The following is a 20,400-nucleotide window of genomic DNA, read 5'->3' on the forward strand; positions in this document are numbered from 1 at the left end:
GTTAAAAAAAAACATGAAACAGAATATGCTACTAAAGCTGGTTGTTTGCTTCTTATGATGATGAGAAAATGAGACAGCAAAAATGCAACAAAAATTATATAAGGTGACAATTATTGAACTATACGAAACAAAGTCGTTACAGACTACAGCATATACACACTTTATTCAACATGTAAACATCACTACAGATATTCAGATTTAGGTTATGACATGTTCGATACGCTTGCTATCATTGGCGATGATGTGGCACAGACAAATAGTGAAATTCTGCATGACCCACTGAAGGGTCAGAAAATAGGTGCAGTCAATGACCTCTGGAATGGCTGTTTTCATCTCAGCAATAAATAGTTCTGGGGTTATTGCTGTACATCTTGTATTTAATGTAGTCCCACAAAATAGAGTCACAAGAGTTCAGATTTGGAGAATGTGGTGGCCAACTGAGGCCCAAGTCAGTGGCCTCTGGGTACCCGAGCCAGAATGCGGTCCCCAAAGTGCTCCAACAGGACATCAAACACTCTCCTGCTTCAATATAATCGAGATCCATTTTGCATGAACCACAACTTGCCAAAATTAGGGTTACTCTGGATGATGTGGATGAAATCATCTTTCAAAACCTTCACATACCATTTGGTAGTCACCATGCCATCAAGCAATATCGCACTAATTTTTCTGTGACTGGAACTGCACACCACACAGTCACCCACTGAGGGTGAAGAGACTTCTCGATCATGAAATGCAGATTCTCAGTCACTTCAACTGCACCAATTCTGCTTATTGATGAACCCATTCAAATGAAAGTGGGCTTCATTGCTAATCCAAACCATACAAAATTTCCATCATGTCCCGCAGACAACCATGCAGTCTGAACATCCTAACAGAAACTGTTCAGAAGTTATGACAATTTTATTTCAAATAGTTCAATAATTGTAAACGGACCTCAGTTACATACAAAAATTTAATATTTATGGTGAGAGCAGTGATTACATATCTAGTATCATAATCAAGCATTAACTTAAACATGTCCTCAAATTTCATGGTTGTGTGCAGACTGAGATTTAAGCTCAAACTTTTGCCTTTCATGGTCACTTCTCTACCAGGTGACCCATCTGAATATGCTGCATGATTCAGTTAAAAAATCTTATATCACCTACGATAGCATACACCGACAGACACTCCGAAATATAATGAAGGAATTTAAATTCCATCAAAATCAATCAGATTAGTTAAAATGTGTATAGACGAAATTTTATGCTGCGTAAGGACACTGGTAAGAGAAAATGAAGATTTTAAGATGTACACTGGACTGAGACAAGGGGATGCCATTTCACCTATCTTATTTAACTTTGTCCTAGAGAAGATTGATAGAGAATTTTCTAAAACCAGTCCACAAGGGATCCAGCTACAGGATGTGAACATTACAAGACTAGCCTATGCAGATGATATAGCAGTAATAAGCAGTTCCAAAAGAGAATTAAACAGAATGATGCAAAATTACTACAAAATTGCTGAGAAAACAGGATTAGATGTTAATGAAGAAAAGAGAATACCCGCCCATACGTAAGAAAACCAGAAAAGATGTACCTCTGACTGTAGATGGATTCAATTTCACGACTGTTGACCACTTCAAGTACCTAGGAAGTCTTTTTAGTAATAACAACAGAACAGATATAGAAATAGATGCCCATTTATTAACAGCAAACAAGACACTTTTTAGTTTCATCAACATTCTAAGAAAAAGATCACTTAGCAGTAACTACAAAATCCGCTTACCAATCAACCATTACACCTGTATATTATAAGGATGTGAAACATTATTATTTAGAAAGAAAGATGAAAAAAAGCTGTTAATATTCGAAAGAAAAGCACCAAGGAAAATTTTTGGACCTGTATACGACGAAAATAACATGGAATGGAGAATAAGAAGAAATGAAGACTTAAGAGGGCTGTACAAACACTGTAACATTGTCGATGTGCTCAAGAGAAGAAGGCTGAATTGAGTAGGCCATATAGCAAGAATGACAGAGAATAGACTACCTAGAATGGCATTCAGCAGAACAATAGATGGAACGAGAGGAAGAGGGAGACCCAGAATCAGATGGCAGGATAACATTGGGAGGACACAACTAGGATGAACAACAACAGCAACTGGACAAACAGCGCATTGGACAGGAAGAAGTGGAAGAGGCTCACAGAGCAGGTGTATGGTTGATAAGGCCCTTCCAACATACAAAGTAAAGTAAAAAATACACTCCTGGAAATTGAAATAAGAACACCGTGAATTCATTGTCCCAGGAAGGGGAAACTTTATTGACACATTCCTAGGGTCAGATACATCACATGATCACACTGACAGAACCACAGGAACATAGACACAGGCAACAGAGCATGCACAATGTCGGCACTAGTACAGTGTATATCCACCTTTCGCAGCAATGCAGGCTGCTATTTTCCCATGGAGACGATCGTAGAGATGCTGGATGTAGTCCTGTGGAACGGCTTGCCATGCCATTTCCACCTGGCGCCTCAGTTGGACCAGCGTTTGTGCTGGACGTGCAGACCGCGTGAGACGACGCTTCATCCAGTCCCAAACATGCTCAATGGGGGACAGATCCGGAGATCTTGCTGGCCAGGTTTGTTGACTTACACCTTCTAGAGCACGTTGGGTGGCACGGGATACATACGAACGTGCATTGTCCTGTTGGAACAGCAAGTTCCCTTGCCGGTCTAGGAATGGTAGAACGATGGGTTCGATGACGGTTTGGATGTACCGTGCACTATTCAGTGTCCCCTCGACGATCACCAGAGGTGTACGGCCAGTGTAGGAGATCACTCCCCACACCATGATGCCGGGTGTTGGCCCTGTGTGCCTCGGTCGTATGCAGTCCTGATTGTGGCGCTCACCTGCACGGCGCCAAACACGCATACGACCATCATTGGCACCAAGGCAGAAGCGACTCTCATCGCTGAAGACGACACGTCTCCATTCGTCCCTCCATTCACGCCTGTCGCGACACCACTGGAGGCGGGCTGCACGATGTTGGGGCGCGAGCGGAAGACGGCCTAACGGTGTGCGGGACCGTAGCCCAGCTTCATGGAGACGGTTGCGAATGGTCCTCGCTGATACCCCAGGAGCAACAGTGTCCCTAATTTGCTGGGAAGTGGCGGTGCGGTCCCCTACGGCACTGCGTAGGATCCTACGGTCTTGGCGTGCATCCGTGCGTCGCTGCGGTCCGGTCCCAGGTCGACGGGCACGTGCACCTTCTGCCGACCACTGGCGACAACATCGATGTACTGTGGAGATCTCACGCCCCACGTGTTGAGCAATTCGGCGGTACGTCCACCCGGCCTCCCGCATGCCCACTATACGCCCTCGCTCAAAGTCCGTCAACTGCACATACGGTTCACGTCCACGCTGTCGCGGCATGCTATCAGTGTTAAAGACTGCGATGGAGCTCCGTATGCCACGGCAAACTGGCTGACACTGACGGCGGCGGTGCACAAATGCTGCGCAGCTAGCGCCATTCGACGGCCAACACCGCGGTTCCTGGTGTGTCCGCTGTGCAGCGCGTGTGATCATTGCTTGTACAGCCCTCTCGCAGTGTCCGGAGCAAGTATGGTGGGTCTGACACGCCGGTGTCAATGTTTTCTTTTTTCGATTTCCAGGAGTGTATATCACCCAATATCTCTCTCCTAGTTTTTAAAACTCCAGTCCTTGCCATAACAGCATTCTTGAGAGAATGGAGAAACACAGTCATAGCTTAGCTGTCACCATTATACCCTAGGTGTCACCACAATAGCCAAGGTGTCACCACAATAGCCAAGGTGTCACCACAATAAAATCTGAAGATTAGTGTACACTAAAATGAAGCTTCCCCACAGATTCAAACTGTGTTCAGCTCCCAGGGAGGTTCATTTCGGTGTAGATTACTGCAGAATTGAAGTTTAATTGTGCAAAACCATATCATACTTTACCTACAAGAAGGCAACAAAAATATCTGATAACATATTGAAGCTGGGGAAAAGGCAAATACAAATCCTTCACACTCGGTGAAAATTAACGTGAAATACACAACACATAACTGACCTGTTTAACTGTCTCTCAGCAGCTTCTTTCTTTTTTACCTCTTCCTTCTGAGTTCTACGATTACTAAGAAACTCCACTGCAGCAGCAACATTACCACATGTGGCTCGCAACCCAAGGCGAGCCTCGTAGTTTGTATAACCTGTCACAATAAATAAATAAATAAATATGAAATGCCATTAACAAAAGTGACATGAATAACATACATCCAGAAACTGATATCATCACTCCACATAATTACATACAGTTCTAATGCAGAAGAATATTTTGTCATGATTTCTCTCTCTTGTGTCTTTCTGAATAGTCTGTGGGTGCAATCAATGACAATTTCTTTCCATTCAAGTTTCACATCAGCTTTGTAAGCTGATGTAATAAACCAACGCCTGTATCTTCCACTTACAAAAGCACAAAACAATGTTTTCCTATCTGGGGAAAGTATTTCGTAAGTATGTCCTAGATACAAAGTATAAATATGAAAAGGGAGTGACGCAGTACCCTGTGTCTCAGTAAAACAAAAGCAATACTACTATCTTATACAAGATTAAATGGATGAAGTGATATGGCCAATGTGAGAAGAAGAAGAAGAAGAAGAAGAAGAAGAAGAAGAAGAAGAAGAAGAAAGAGGGGGGACGATCTACAAATAAGGTAAAACAGCAAAGCAAAAAGTATGAGTTATGACAGTACCAATAAGAAAAGCATAATAATCTATGAATTTATTCAATATGTCAGACTGGTTTAAATATTAGGAATAAAACATGGAAAGGTTGTAGCTGGAGAAATGAAACTTATTTAAACCTAGATTACTAAATCTTCATAAAATTTTCGATTGCAACTGGTATCTCTTTGCTACTCCCGCCAATCTGGAATCATGAGCGACATGTGCACATGAGTACCTGAATAGCAAACATTGTTAACAATGGCTGTATTACTTATTGCCTAATTCCAGCAATTTGCTGACACTGGTGCTCTTGTTGTAAGTATTACGAATGTTTAGTAATGGTGCTTTTTCTCTAATAGTTGGCATATTTGCTTTCTCTCTTTGAAACTATCATAGCATGGCACCTTAGGTGAAATATCAAGCAGTTACCATTAGACGAGAGTTAGTTTGCATCACACTGGCACTCTTCAGTACCAACTGCATCTTTTGCTACCCAAATTAGCACAATATGGATGGTGCTGAGTTTGATTTTGACACTTACATATCTACATCTATACTCTGCATGAAGTGCATGGCTGAGGGTTTGTGCCACAGTACCAGTTATTAGCGTTTCTTCCTGTCCAATTCACATATGGAGTGTGGGAAGAATGCTTGTCTGAATGCCTCTTTGCATGTAGTAATTATTCCAATCTTATCCTCATGACTCCTATGTGAGTGATATGTAGGGGGTTGTAGTATATTCCTAGAGTAAATATTTAAAGCTAGTTCTTGAAATTTTGTTAATAGACTTTCTCGGGATAGTACTTGACTATATTCTAGTGTCTGCCAGTTCAGTTCCTTCAGTATCTCTGTGACACTCTATGGAACAAGCAAACGTGTGGCCATTTGTGCTGCCCTTCTGTTTTTGTATTCAGCATCTCCTGTTAGTCCTATTTGAAATAAGTCCCACACACTTGAGCAATACTCTAGCATTGGTCACACAAGTGATTTGAAAGAAATCTCTTTCATATGCTTATTGCACTTCTCCAATATTCTACTAATAAATCAAAGTCTGCCAACTACTTTACCCAAGACTGAAACTGTGCGATCATTCCATTTCATATCCCCACAAAGTGTTACAACCAGGTATTTGTATGAGTTTACCGATTTCGCCAATGACTTGTTGATATGATAGTCATAGGGATACCATGCTTTTTTGTTTTGTGAATTGCAAAATTTCCCATTTCTCAGCATTTACAGCAAGTTGCCAATCTCTGCAATATACTGAAATTTCATCAAAAGGTGACTGAATATTTATGCAGCTTCTTTAAGACTACTTCATCATAAATAACTGTGTCATCTTCAGAAAGTCTGAGGTTACTACTAATATCTACAACTACACACAATGTGTGATTTGCTTGAAGAAAGTGATAAAGACAAGACAATGGTGAATTTAGTGGAGAGGCAGGTTTTCCTGAAGAAGATAATGGTTATGCGTACAGATGACAGTGATGTAGACCCCAGACTTTGAAGCAGAAAATGAGGAAAATGAGGAATCGGAAGAAAACTCCCTAGTTGACCATGGAATATCAAGCTAGGTTTTGCTAAGATTGTAATAATGGTATCTACAGCGGAATAATCTACTCATTTTGTGCGTACATTACTCTTGGAGTTTTAATAATTACAATAATTTGTAAATAGTGCATAAGATAAATTATGTCTTTTATCCAGTAACATTTTGATCAGTAAAATAGTCATTATAGGATATAAAACAGGACATTTAATACCTATTTGTGTGTCAAATTCCATTCAGAGATATAGTAATTATAATTTACTAGTGAGTAACCTATAAATTATGGCTTCTTTTCAATAAAATTTGTAGTAGTACAATTTATGATGGTTTAGTAGCAATAGAACACTTCCCCCTCTTCAACTATGTTGGCAGAAATAATATACACAGCAATAATTACAACAATATGTAAGGATAGACTGCTACTCACCACATAGAGGCAGCACTGAGTCACAGATAGGCACAATGGAAACTAAAAATGCTTAAGATTTAGGACAAAGTCCTTCCTCATATATATATATATATATATATATATATATATATATATATATATATATATATATATATATATATATAAAATATAAACACCCACCCCCCCCCCCCCCCCACACACACACACACACACGGCTACTGTTCCTGGGCACAAAGACCCACTCTGACTGTGTCTAATGTCAGCTCAATCTGCTGGCGTGGGGGATTGGGGTAAGGAGGAGGCATGCAGCAAGGAGGGGGAGCGACAGCAGGGGTGGGGAAGATGGCAGTACTGCCTTTGGGAGCATGCAATGAGGCACTGAGGTTCATACCAAAGCTGCTGGGTTCAGAATTGGGTGACTGTTCAGTGGGGTTGGGGGGAGGCGGGAAATGAAGAGAAGTACAGCAGAAGAAAGAACTTGAAAGTGCACTGGCAGGCTAGAAGGAATGTTTGTGCTGAAGTGCAAGCAGGGAAGAGGATAGACATGTGGAGGACAGGGATTAGTGAAGGTTGAGGCCAGGGAGGATACAGGAAATGAAGGATATATTGTAAGGAGAGTTACCACCTACGCAATTCAGAAAACCTGGTGTTTGTGCGGGGAATCCACATGGCACTGGCTCTCAAGTAGTCATTAAAGTGAAGCACATCTTGCTGTTTGGCATGTTCGGAAGCTGTGTGGTCCAGCTGTCTCTTGGCCACAGTTTAGTGGTGCCCACTCATTTACACAGGCAGTTTGTTAGTTGTCATGCCCACACATAATCCAGTAAAGTGGTTGCAGCTGAGTTTGAAGGTGACATGCTTGCTTTCACAACTGGCCTTGCCTTTGATAGGTAGGAGATGCCAGTAAGGGGTAGGAGTAGGTGGTAACAGGACAGGAGTAAGTGGTAGCAGGATGACATAAGGCATGGAGTAGAGGCAGACAGGGATATTGCTCAAGTTGGGTGAATGATGGAATACCATTCTGAGAGGGGTGGGGAGGATATTTCTCATTTCAGGGCAGGACGAGAGTAGATGAAACCTTGACGGAGAATGTATCCTGGTTGGTACTGAGTCATGAGAAGAGTGCTGCTTTGTGGCCAATGATGGGCACTTGGGAGATAGGAGGTGAATGGTGGGAAAGGAAAGGGAGATTTGTTTCTGGACAAGGTTGGGAGGGTAATTTTTGTCTTAGAAGGCCTCACTGAGACCCTTGGCATATTTGAAGGAACCGAGCGAGGTGGCGCAGTGGTTAGACACTGGACTCGCATTCGGAAGGACGACGGTTCAACCCCGCGTCCGGCCATCCTGATTTAGGTTTTCTGTGATTTCCCTAAATCACTCTAGGCAAATGCCGGGATGGTTCCTCTGAAAGGGCACGGCCGACTTCCTTCCCTAATCCAATGAGACCGATGACCACGCTGTCTGGTCTCCTTCCCCAAACCAACCAACCAACCATATTTGAAGGAGGACTGCACATCACTGCAGATGTGATGACAATGGGTGGCTAGGCCCTATGAAGAAACTTCTTGGTGTGAAATGGGTAGCAGCTTTCAAAGTGGAGGTATTGTTGGTGGTTGGTAGGTTTGATGTGGATGCAGGTACTGATGTAGCCATCCGTAGGTGGATGTCGACATCGAGATAGGTGGATTGTTGGGCTGACTGGCAGAGTAAGAAGTGAAAACGTGTTTCCATTGTAGGGATTGGGAGAAGGAGAGGAGGTCTTTAACACACCCATCATACTTGATTAGGGGTGCAGCACAAGGTAAGGTCTTTCTAAAGGACTGATATTTCTGTGGAACTCAGAATTTTGGAGGACAGGTTAATTACTGTGTTGCAGGTCTGTTTAGGCTCTGGGTTCTGTACAGTGGTGGGAGGGCATTTCTGGGTTTCTGGCAATTGCAGCAGTTCTGCAAGGCAGGGTTTGGCAGTTATGAGGGGATGTGTGAGAGGCTTCATGGCACTTTTGTGGTGGTGGTGCTGGTTAGTGGAAGTCCAAGAAGAGAGTGAGGTATTAACAGATTTGGACAGTTTTTTTTTTTTTTTTTGGAGGCATGGTGCATGCTGCTCTTGTTCCTGGAGGAGAAGGGATTGTATCTGGGAGATGGGGTACAGGAATTTGGAACAGCAGAGCAGAATTTTATGAATGGAGAGAAAGTAATGTAAAGAGGTTGGAGCATGATTTTGCAGAATTAGACTTGTGAGGACTATGGACAGAAGGAATATTTCTAGTTTACAAATTTCTCTTTTGCAGAAATGCTTTTCTTGCTATTGCCAGTCTACCTTTTATATTCCCTTAATTTGGCCGTTATCAAACATTTTGTTTCCCAAATAACAAAACTCATATCCTATTTTTAGTGTTTCACTTCCTAATCTAATTCACTCAGTGCCACTTCATAGAATTCAACTACATTCCACTCCCCTTGTTTTACTCTTGCCATTATTAGTGAAGATCTCTTTTCATGGCATTATCCATTCCATTCAGCTGATCTTCTAAGTCCCTTGTTGTCTCTGACAATGTATCAATGTTGTCGGCAAAACTCAAAGCTTTTCTATTACTTCTCCCTGAATTTTAATCCCCAAATTTCTCCTTGGTTTGCTTCACACTTTGCTCAGTGTGCAGATTAAACAAGAAAATTGATACACTAGAACCCGGTTTCACTCCTTTGTCAACCACTGCTATCCTTTCAGATCCTTTAACTTCTATCTGCAGTTTGGTTTGTGTAGATAACCTAAGCTGCCTATATTTTATATCTGGTACTTTCATAATATCGAAGTGCATATTTCAGTCAATATAATCAAAAACTTTTATCAAAATCTACAAACGCTATAAACATGGATTTATCTCGTTTCAGTCTGGCTTGCAAGGTAAGTCGTAGCATCAGTACTACCTGGGTCTTCCCCAAGGTCAGTTTCTACCATTCTTTCACAAATAATTTGCCTCAGTATTTTACAACCATGGCGTCATAAACTGGTGGTTTGATAATATTCACATTTATCAGCAAGTATCTCCTTTGATATTGTGATTATTACATTCCTCCTGAAGTCTGAGGGTAATTAGCCTGTCTCATATTGAGTATATCAGATGGAATAGTTTTGTTATGATACATTCTGCCAAGGATCTCAATAATTTGGGAGTAAATTCTTTCAGTATTCTGTCAAATTCTCTCAGCAATTGTATCTCCAATCCTATATTCATTCAGTTTCTCTCCTCTTTCCATAATATTCTCTTCAAATTTGTATCCTTTATAGGGTTCTTCAGTATATTTCTTCATTTTTCAGCTTTCCCTTCTTTGCTTAGTACTGGTTTGCCATCTGTGTTCTTGAAATTTATAGAGCCACTTCCCTTTCCTGTGAATGTTTCTTCAATTTTCCTACAGTTCATATCCATATTTCCTACAATGATGTAAGCTTCTACAGCTTAGCTCGTTTCACTCTTCTCTTTTAGCCACTGTTGCTTTGACATTTTGCACTTCCTGTGCATCTATTGTTTTTTAGATGTCTTTGTTATCCTTTCACCTGCTTCACAAGCTGTGTTTTCACATTTAATCCATTCATCAATTAAATTCAATAGCTTTTATGTTATCCATAGATTTCAACTCCTCATCCCCCAGTTGTTCTGCTGTCTTCAGTATAGCATCACTCAAAGTTGTGTCTTCTATTGTGTTCCTTTACCCTGTTGATGTACATTGTTGCCTAATTTCCCCTTTAAAACTCTCAACAACCACTGGTTCTTCCAGTTTGTTCAGCTCCCTCTTCCTCAATTTCTCGCCTTTCTGCAATTTCATCAGCTATTAATCTGTAGTTCGAAACCAAAAAATTATGGTTAGAGTCTACACTGCAATTTAAAATTGTGTTTTGAAATCTGTCATAGCATTATACAATCTATTTGGAACCTTTTGGTGTCAGGTGGCTTCTCCTTTTAGTTCTTTTCCCCAGTCCATGTTCTAACACTATTCTTTTCCTTCCCTCTCTCTCCAGTCCATGTTCTGCCATTACTTTTTTCCTCCTTTCTAGCTCACTGAATTCCTCATTCCCAACAGAATTAAATTTTCACCTCCATTAACAACTCGAATGATTTCTTTTACCTCATCATACATTCTTTCAATATCTTCACCATCTACATACTTTTAAAGCATATAAACCTGTAGTACAGTGCGGCTGGGTGCTGACTTCCTCAACTATGATAAGGCATTCACTATGCTGATCATTGAAAAATAGATACATTAAAAATTGGGAACAAAACCATTTCTAGCTTTTGGAACTGCTAATTCCTAAGTTGGACATCTTGCGGAGCACTGGAAGGTAAAGAGACTTTTCCATGGGAGACAGCCTTATTGAAGTAAGTAACCACTCACTTGTGTAGTTGACTGACTGATGGAGCATAAAAATACATGTAACAGCACAGAAATTGCACTATAGATTGAGTGAGCTACCTTTCACCAGTGAAAATGTATAAACAGGCTACAGGTTGTTATGTTTCAGGCAGTATGACTATCTTCATTCATGCATGGAACAGAACACAGAATTCAGTCTCATTCTGCCATTTCTTCTTAGATTGTCAGTGCTGGGCTCCCAACAAAACAAAACATAACTATAAGATTGTTATTTTCTAGGGTATAGGTTCTAAACAATCATTACAATTTCCAACACACATCCAGGGACCATTCAGCAAATTAAACATAAGGCACACTTCCTTACTAAATTCTTTGAAAGAAATTTTATGTAAAAACCACGATTTCATACCCAATTCAAGTAGGGTGCCAAGACTGGCATCATCGATTTTTAAATTTGAGATCTCATTTTCAACTCTCTTCAGAAGTGCAGCTGCTGCTGTTCGTTTATTTTTATGATACAAAACAATTGCCTGAAGCAAATGTAAACGCATGAAGAGAACAGCTTCAGTTCCTGAAAAATTATAGATTCAAAAATAAAATTAATGTTTCTCGCATCCACTAATAGCCAGAAATTTCTATTCCTAAGCATAAGCAATTAAAATAGCAAACTTGTTACATAAGACAGCATGAAAATACTGTTACTTTAAAGCAGCTGTTATGTTTCAGGCAGTATGACTATCTTCATTTATGCACGGAACAGAACACAACATGTTCTGCAAAACAGGTTCATATCAGAATGTAACTTTTCATACTATTATTATTCCTTTTGATTTTAATCATTTCTTTATTATTAACATGCAAATAACCAGCTTTGTTGTGGCATTTGTAACTGCAGTTTGGATGTTAAATATATGTTTTGAAAGTCTGAATGTAAATTTTAGAGACATTCAGGTTTTCAAAATAAAAAAAGGAAGTGTGGGAGAGGGATGAGAGGGAGAACAGAAAGGTATAGAACAACTGCTTACCTGTTGTTCCCTTCAACAACATTAAGCGTTCAAGATTTGGACCGTAACTTTTATGGAAGCTTTGTTCACATTTTTTCAGTCTTTCTTCAGCATCAGGGATTTGAGTGACATTTTGCAAGCATAAATAGCACCAAGCTATGTCAAGATTCAGCAGTGCATAATTATCTACAGACTGTAAAATCTGTGAATGACAATTGCTGTAAACAACAGAATGTTGATAAAGTGAAAGCAAAAAAGTGAATTTACAATACTCTGGAAAATAAACGAATAAATAAAATCAAAATACACACAAAGCTCATGGCAGCTCAGTTGATATCACAGTAATACAACTAAATTATGAAAATTACATTATACAAGCTTTAATAGCTGCAATAAAGAGCAACATAAATATGTGACTAAATATCAACATGCAAGAACCCAGGAAATGAAATCTGATATATCAGATACTTGTCATTACAGTGAGCTAGAAATTGTGCAATGATAAATTACTGCACAATGAAGAATGCCTGTTCATCAGGTACTTATGGGATATGTAAGAAAGAAATATTTTGAAGTGTTCCATATTAATCCATGGGATTGACTTTCTTGGTACTTTCAGCAACTAGCAACTTCACCAAACAAGGAAAATGTAACACTATGTATTAATTTCAAAATGCTTCCTGTTATTCTCAGTATGAGGATATTTTGTGTACTCATTATATATGTATCTCATTGTTTCCATCTTTAGGGAAGCCTTATAGGATCACTTTGTTCCCCAGTCGTCTTGTGGTCTCTTGGCATCTGCCCACTGAGGACACTTTTCCTCAGTAGATTGTTCACGTGCCAATTCAAATTTATGTCACATACTAAAGTTTATGGGCTTTTGGCAGTGTAAAAATTGTAAGCTTCTAAAACAATGGGCAGTCAAAAGATAGTACTGCCATTTATGTCACATATTTTCATACTAGCAAACTCACTCATCAAAATCTGTAGGATATTTCCCATTGACCTACAATGATGAAATTTGGCAACAAGGTTTCGCACTATAACCAAATGAAAAAATCCAAAAATTTTTAATTTGTAATTACGTACAATAAAAAAATATTGGTTGCTTTTTAAACAACCTGTCTGTCCATCTGTCAAAAACCCTTTTTCTCAGCAACAGATAGACGTATGGTGTAAACATTTTAAGCTTTGAAGTCAATGCAATCAAAAGATGTGACCATTTCTTTAACATATTTTCAAACTAAAAAAAAACTCATACATAAAAACCTATAAGGAGAACTTCCAACTGACCTAGAACCATGAAATTTGGCAGGCAGCAAATTTTCACACTACAAGTAAAGGAAAAAAAATTATGAAAACTGTTAATTTGTGATTATATAAAATGAAAAACTATTTTTTGTCTTTTTTTATCAATCTGTCTACAAAGACCCTTTTTATCTGTAACAGGTTGGTGCATCAAGTTCAAATTTATGTCACATACTAAGGTCTATGATCCCTTGAAGGTGTCAAAATTATAAGCTTCTAGATCAATGTAATCAAAAGATATCACCATCTAAGTCAAATTTTGACACTCAAGAACTCACTCATTAAAACCTTTAAGGTACTTCCCCTGATGTAGAATCATGAAATTTGGCAAAAAGAAAGGTTCCACAGTACAAGTAAAGGAAAAAATCAGAAAAGTGATAATTTATAATTATGTTACACAAAAAAACTTTGTCATTTTTTATCTATCTATATGTCCATCTGCCTGTCTGTCTCTTTCACAACAACTTTTTCTCTGGAACGATTTGTCATACCAATCTCAAATTTATGTACATACTGAAGTCTACGGTCACTAGGCAGTGTAAGAAATTTAAGCTTCTAAGTCAATGCAATCAAAATATTTGGTCACTGTGTGACATATTTTGATACTTGCTAACTCACTCATCAAAATCTATAGGGTACTCCATGTTGACATAAAAACATGAAATTCGGGCAGGGAGCAAGGTTTCACACTACACGTAAAGTAAAAAATTAGAAACTCATTAAACTGTAAATATACGCATAACTTGCAGTGCATTCATCATCCGTCCAAAGCATAACAGACAAACATTGCTGCATGCAGACATAAAATGTAAGCTGCAGCCATGTTTTAGTAAGGAGGGAACTATTGTTGAGATTTTGATTCGGTCTTGGAACTGCTGGGTCCAATATCTTACCAGTATCAATATCAATAACAGACAAAAATCATTTATAGTCCCAAAAGAATTAGTTACATATTCCACAGACTATATTCACAACAAAATTTGCACTGTGGCACAACACTAGAGCAAAGAAGAAGAAAGAGAGAGAGAGAGAGAGAGAGAGAGAGAGAGAGAGAGAGAGAGAGAGAGAGAGAGAGAGAGAGAGAGAGAGAGAGAGAGAGAGAGATATTTATATGGCTATATGCAAGCTAGTATCTGTAAATATGTAACTGATTTCTATTCAAGACTTATATGGTATAGGAGTTATTAAGGTGAAACAATTTTAACATCCACACATCAAAAAATGTTTTGCATCACCTAGGTTCAGAAAGTTCCAGAACCTGTAGAGAAAATTAGAATAGAGATCAACATAAACATTGTTTCTGCACTTTTTATTGCTCATGAAAATCACACATTGCATATTGTACCACCATACAGCGAGGCCTTCAGTGGCGGTGATCCAGATTGCTGTACACACAGATACCACTATTACCCAGTAGCACATCCTCTTGCATTGATGCATTCCTGTATTCGTCGTGGCATACTATTCACAAGTTCATCAAGGCACTGTTGGTCAAGACTGTCCCATTGCTCAACAGTGATTCAGTGTAGATCCCTCAGAGTGGTTGGTAGGTCACGTCCTCCATAAACAGCCCTTTTCAATCCACCCCAGGCATGTTCGTTAGGGTTCAAATCTGGAGAACAAGCTGGCCCCACTAGTTGAGCGATGTTGTTATCCTGAAAGAAGTCATTCACAAGATGTGCACGATGGGGGCACGAATTGTCTTCCCTGAAAACTAATACCTTGCCAATATGCTGCTGATATGGTTGCACTATTGTTTGGAGCTGCTGATATGGTTGCACTATTGTTTGGAGGATGGCATTAATGTATCGTACAGCCATTACGGCACCTTCCATGACCAACAGCAGTGCACATAGGTCCCACATAATGCCACCCCAAAACAGCAGGGAACCTCCACCTTGCTGTAATTGCTGGAAAGTGTGTCTACGGCATTCGGCCTGACCGTATTGCCTCCAAAACACGTCTCCGACAATTGTGTGGTAGAAGGCATATGCGACACTCATCGGTGAAGAGAATGTGATGCCAATCCTGAGCAGTCCATTCAGCACATTGTTGGGCCCATCTGAACTGCACTGCACTACAGGGTGTCATGGTTGCAAAGATGGACCTCGGAAGAAGTTGCGCATCATGCAGCCTATTGCACACAACATCCTGTGGCTGCACAAAAAGCATTATTCAACATGATGGCGTCACTGTCAGGGTTCCTCCGAACCATAATCTGTAGGCAGCAGTCACCCACTGCAGTAATAGCCCTTGGGTGGCATGTCATCGACAGATCCTGTCTCCCTGTATCTTATCCATGTCTGAACAACATCACTTTGGTTCACTCCAATACGCCTGGACACTTCTCTTGTTGAGAACCCTTCCTAGCACAGAGTACTTATGTGGACACAATAGAACCGTGGTATTGACTGTCTAGGCACGGTTGAACTATAGACAACATGAGCCACGTATCTCCTTCCTGGCGGAATGACAGGAAATGATCAGCTGTCGGACCCCCTCCATCTAATACGTGTCTCTCAAGCATGGTTGTTTTCATCTTTGGGCATGTTTAGTGACATCTCTGAACAGTCAAAGGGACTTCGTCTATGACACAATATCCACAGACAACGTCTAGCTGCAGGAGTTCTGGAAACTGGGATAATGCAAAACTTTTTTTTTATGTGTATATATTACAAAACACTTCTGCTGTCTGTCAAGAGATTTTATTTCCCTTGACAGACTGTCAAGGACTTTTATGGCTATGGACGAGGGCCACTCCAAAAGAAATACACACTATTTTTTTGAAATCCATCTTTTATTCTATATGTTGGAAAGTTTTACTGTCTGTAGATACATTGTCTAGGAACCATATTTTCATTTCTCCACAGAACTTTCATCCCTCTTAACTGCCTTACGCCACCTTGGAACCAGCGTCTGTATACCCGCACGGTAAAATTCTGGACCAACCTGTTGGAGCCGCTGTTTGGCAGTGTGCAGAAGGGAGTCATCATCTTCAAACCTTGTTCCACGAAGAGAGTCTTTCAGTTTCCCAAAGAGATGATAGTCACATGGAGCCAGGTCAGGACTGTAAGGTGGGTGCTTCAGTGTTGTCCATCCGAGTTTTGCGATCGCTTCCATGGTTTTTTGACTGACGTGGCCGTGCATTGTCGTGCAACAGCAAAACATCCTGCTTTTGCGATATGGTCGAACATGACTCAGTCGAGCTTGAAGTTTCTTCAGTGTCATCACAAATGCATCAGAATTTATGGTGGTTCCACTTGGCATGATGTCCACAAGCAAGAGTCCTTCGGAATCGTAAAACACTGTAGCCATAACTTTTCCAGAAGAAGGTGTGGTTTTGAATTTTTTTTTCCTTGGGTGAATTTGCATGATGCCACTCCATTGATTGCCTCTTCATCTCTGGTGAAAAATTATGGAGTCTTGTTTCATCACTCCAAAAGTTGGCTGCATACCGTTTTTCTTGTTCCTCTGTGAGCCACTGTCAACATCCTGGGAACCCACCTGGCACCAACCTCTTTTTAACACCAATGCTTTCAGTATTCTGCAAACACTTCCTTCCCCTATCCCAACGTAGCATGACAATTCGTTCACTGTGATGCGTCTGTCAGCAGTCACCAATTCATTTACTCTCTGAACATTGTCTGGAGAGTGTGCAGTACGAGGCCTGCCGCTGCGGGCACAATCCTTCAATATTGCCGTGCCCGCTTTCATCACATAACCTGCTTACCCACCGAATAACTGTACTGCGATTGACTGCAGCATCTCCAAACACCTTTTTCAACCTCTTGTGGATGTTTCCCACTGTCTCGTTTTCGCAGCACAGGAATTCTATGACAGCATGTTGCTTTTGACGAACGTCAAGTGTAGCAGCCATCTTGAACACATGCTGTGATGGTGCCACTCACGGGAACAGGTTGAACTATGTTTGAAAACGAGCGGGAAGGATGTATCTACACACTGTAAAACTTTCACACATGCAGAATGAAAATTGTATTTTTACAAAAATAGTGTGCATTTCTTTTGGTGTGACCCTCGTATTTCATGTTTTCTTGGGCCAAAGTCCATTTCACTAGAGGAACACCAAGATCATTTTTTGTCCTTACTAAGAATGTACTTTTTAATATTTATATTACTCTCCAACTTCAGTGGACTGTTGGAAACAAAGAAGGGAAAAAAGCATCGGTGAATAAATATACTAGAATATTATGGTTAACATTCCCAAATGCTCTGCTTAATCAGATGCCTGCACAATGTATACGAAATTTCAATTAGTGTATTATCTTGTATGTCATATGTTCTCAAAGTAGGCATTTATTCTTATAACAAACCTAGCTTGCCCTAAATGTTTTACCTGATGTCCACTACATTCCTCCTCTTTTCCGCTCCTATTACCATCTTTAATAACCCCGCACAATTCCTCATATTGTTCAGGCTGTGTCACTTTCTATGAGTATATCTTTTCTTCGTTTCTTTTGTCTTAAACTTATTTACTTTTCATTTCACATTCACGCTATACACCACTTTTTACAGTTTTTCTATTTATTATTTTTCTTTTCATGCATGTAGGAATGGGAAGTGATGGCACTTGTCTGGAGGCATTCAAGAATTTTTCATTGCACTTCTCATAAAGCATGCCTTGTGAGGCTCTCAGGAATATGATGATTCCACTGCACTCAACTGAAGGAAACACTCATACTCTTGTGGAGTGGGCCAGTAGACTGAGTCATAAACAGAGGTGTGAGACTCCATTCACAGTGAATATAACACTTATTTGATATGCCCACAATGCCAAACATCACAAGGTGAATGTTAAGTCATTTTATCTGAGCTGCATTGTTTGTTTGATGTGAGTAGGAAAGAACTGTGATAAACAATATTATGAGTGGATATTAATGGCAACAAAGATTAAATAATGAGCTTATTTCACATGCACCACAGAAAACTGTAATATCATGTTTGTTCCTAAAATACTAGTTTTGAAAGCTGAAATACAAGGGGCACATTTTGCTACTTGAAAAATCATGAAATATTTCTAGGTAGTTGGGCATCGGCTAGTAGCTCTTTTTCTTCATAGGTTACAACTGTTGTATGACAATTTTCTGGGAGTGGAATCTTTTTGTATGTACATTAGGGATAAAAGCTTTCGATTGTGTGGTCATAACTGTGGTACATAGTAAACAGTTTTCTTTGCAATACTCTCATGGAATTACTTCCTTACTTACCTACCTCTGCTGTATCTTCACACACAACAAGCATAAAATGAGTTTAGACATCTTGATATTTCAGTTTTGGACTTATTTAGGAAAAGTCATTGTTAACAAGAACTTGTGCCACTGATTAAAGATGCTTTAGCATTTTGCATGCAGACCGCAAAAAATAATTAAAAATGAAACATCGTATAGGATTCAATAAAACTTCAAGCAGTCATCCATTTCAGACATGCAACATTTATATGAACAGTTAAGGTTTTCTTTTTTCTTTCAAGATCTTTACCTACACATATAATCTACCAGCTACTTTACAGTATATGGAATAGGATACACTGTCACAATATTATTCTTTTCTATTTGGATATTGAGGAACTGTTTATATACCTCTGTACACAACTTCATGTCTTATCTTACTCTCATGATACCTACATGATAGGTACAACAGTGACAGTAAAACACTTGTACAGTCCTAAATTTACAATCAGGGTTTCAAAAGAACTATGTTCTCTTTCTACCAAGGATTCTAATTTCAGTTTCCTGGGCATTTTGTTACACTTTTGTATGGGCTTACTGACCTGTTAAAATCCTAGGTCATCTCTGAAATTGTTCGTTGCCTCTTGCCAGGCCTGAGCCAGTGAGTGGTTATTTGATTGTGGTGGCAGTCAAAGGTACTTGCTATTTTCGCTGCATGTGTGTTTTCTCTGGCTCACAAGTGAGCACTTGGGTCACAGTAACAAGTGAGTATTTAACTCCAGCTGCACTTACATGGAGACATCCTCAACTGCCATTAAGCATAGCAAGGCTGTTTTTTGAGTACACTCACATGACTGAGGCAGCAGATGACTTGCAGTATCACTCCATGTGGGGGTGAACTATTAGCTGTGGGACTGGATGGAACTTTTCGCACCAAATCACTCCTAAGTGTGGTGCGTGCTATGCTACTGTTCACGCATGGTCACTGCCAAGAAAGGGCTTCAAACTATTACACATTGGACTTGTGACATCATTAATTAAATCTGGTGAGCATCTGTTCCAGAGGAAAACTTTTAATTGTGTTCCGACCTCTGTGCTCTTGTAATGCCCCTGGCCATGACCTAATTATTCAATTTCTGATGCAAATCTCTATCTCAGTAATGTATTGTATACACCTGAGGGCTAGACAAGGAACTAGTTTCCTCTGTTTTGAGTATAATGTTACTGTACTCCAAGCAGTCAGTTTCCGAACGTGTGTTCAGCATCAGATAATCCTTTCTTATATCAATTTGTACAGACAACAGGTAAAATTATGATTATCTGTTGGGCTCTCACAGTTGTGCAACGTCTGTGGTGAGCTGTGATTGGTATTTTGGTAACTTTGGTTTCCGTATGTTATAGTAAGCAGACTGTTCGCATGATTTGTTGTCAGTAGTAAGCTGGCTTCCATTACAGGCTGGACAAGTGTTTAAGGTGCATGCAACAGGAGGTCATTCAGGTCTCCTGTATGGAAGCCAGTTCTTATGCCATGTTGTAGATGTCTTTTAGTCTCTCATTGTATCAGAAGTTCGTTCCAGTCACATGGGACAAAAAGTTGTGGAGGATATTCTCAATAAATATGAGTTATGAAACGAGTTAATTCTGTATCATATTCAATGTAAAATATAACTGGAATTCCATCAGGGCTAGAGGACTTATTTGCTTTAAGTAGTCTTAATTCTCTTTCAACACCCAGGGTGCTAATATTGATATCTCATTTATGAGCCACTGCAGTGGATGAAAAGTGGTACAGTAGTAGCTTCTCGTGTAAATACACTTTTAAATCA

At 39.8% G+C, this 20,400-nt stretch overlaps 1 protein-coding gene across 2 annotated transcripts in view; it reads right to left on the reverse strand.

Moving 5' to 3' along the window:
* Positions 1-20,400, reverse strand: part of LOC126277916 (NEDD8 ultimate buster 1-like) — a 109,943-nt gene that overhangs the window by 17,044 nt on the left and 72,499 nt on the right. For both annotated transcript variants that reach the window (XM_049977488.1, XM_049977495.1), the window contains exons 6-8: positions 12,099-12,295; positions 11,483-11,644; positions 4,085-4,223 (exon numbers count right to left, since the gene is read on the reverse strand). In XM_049977488.1, coding sequence (XP_049833445.1) covers positions 4,085-4,223; positions 11,483-11,644; positions 12,099-12,295 — 498 coding nt within the window. The remainder of the gene's footprint in view (positions 1-4,084; positions 4,224-11,482; positions 11,645-12,098; positions 12,296-20,400) is intronic.

Source organism: Schistocerca gregaria, chromosome 1 (genome assembly GCF_023897955.1).
Source record: "Schistocerca gregaria isolate iqSchGreg1 chromosome 1, iqSchGreg1.2, whole genome shotgun sequence".
NCBI classification, from domain to species: domain Eukaryota; kingdom Metazoa; phylum Arthropoda; class Insecta; order Orthoptera; family Acrididae; genus Schistocerca; species Schistocerca gregaria.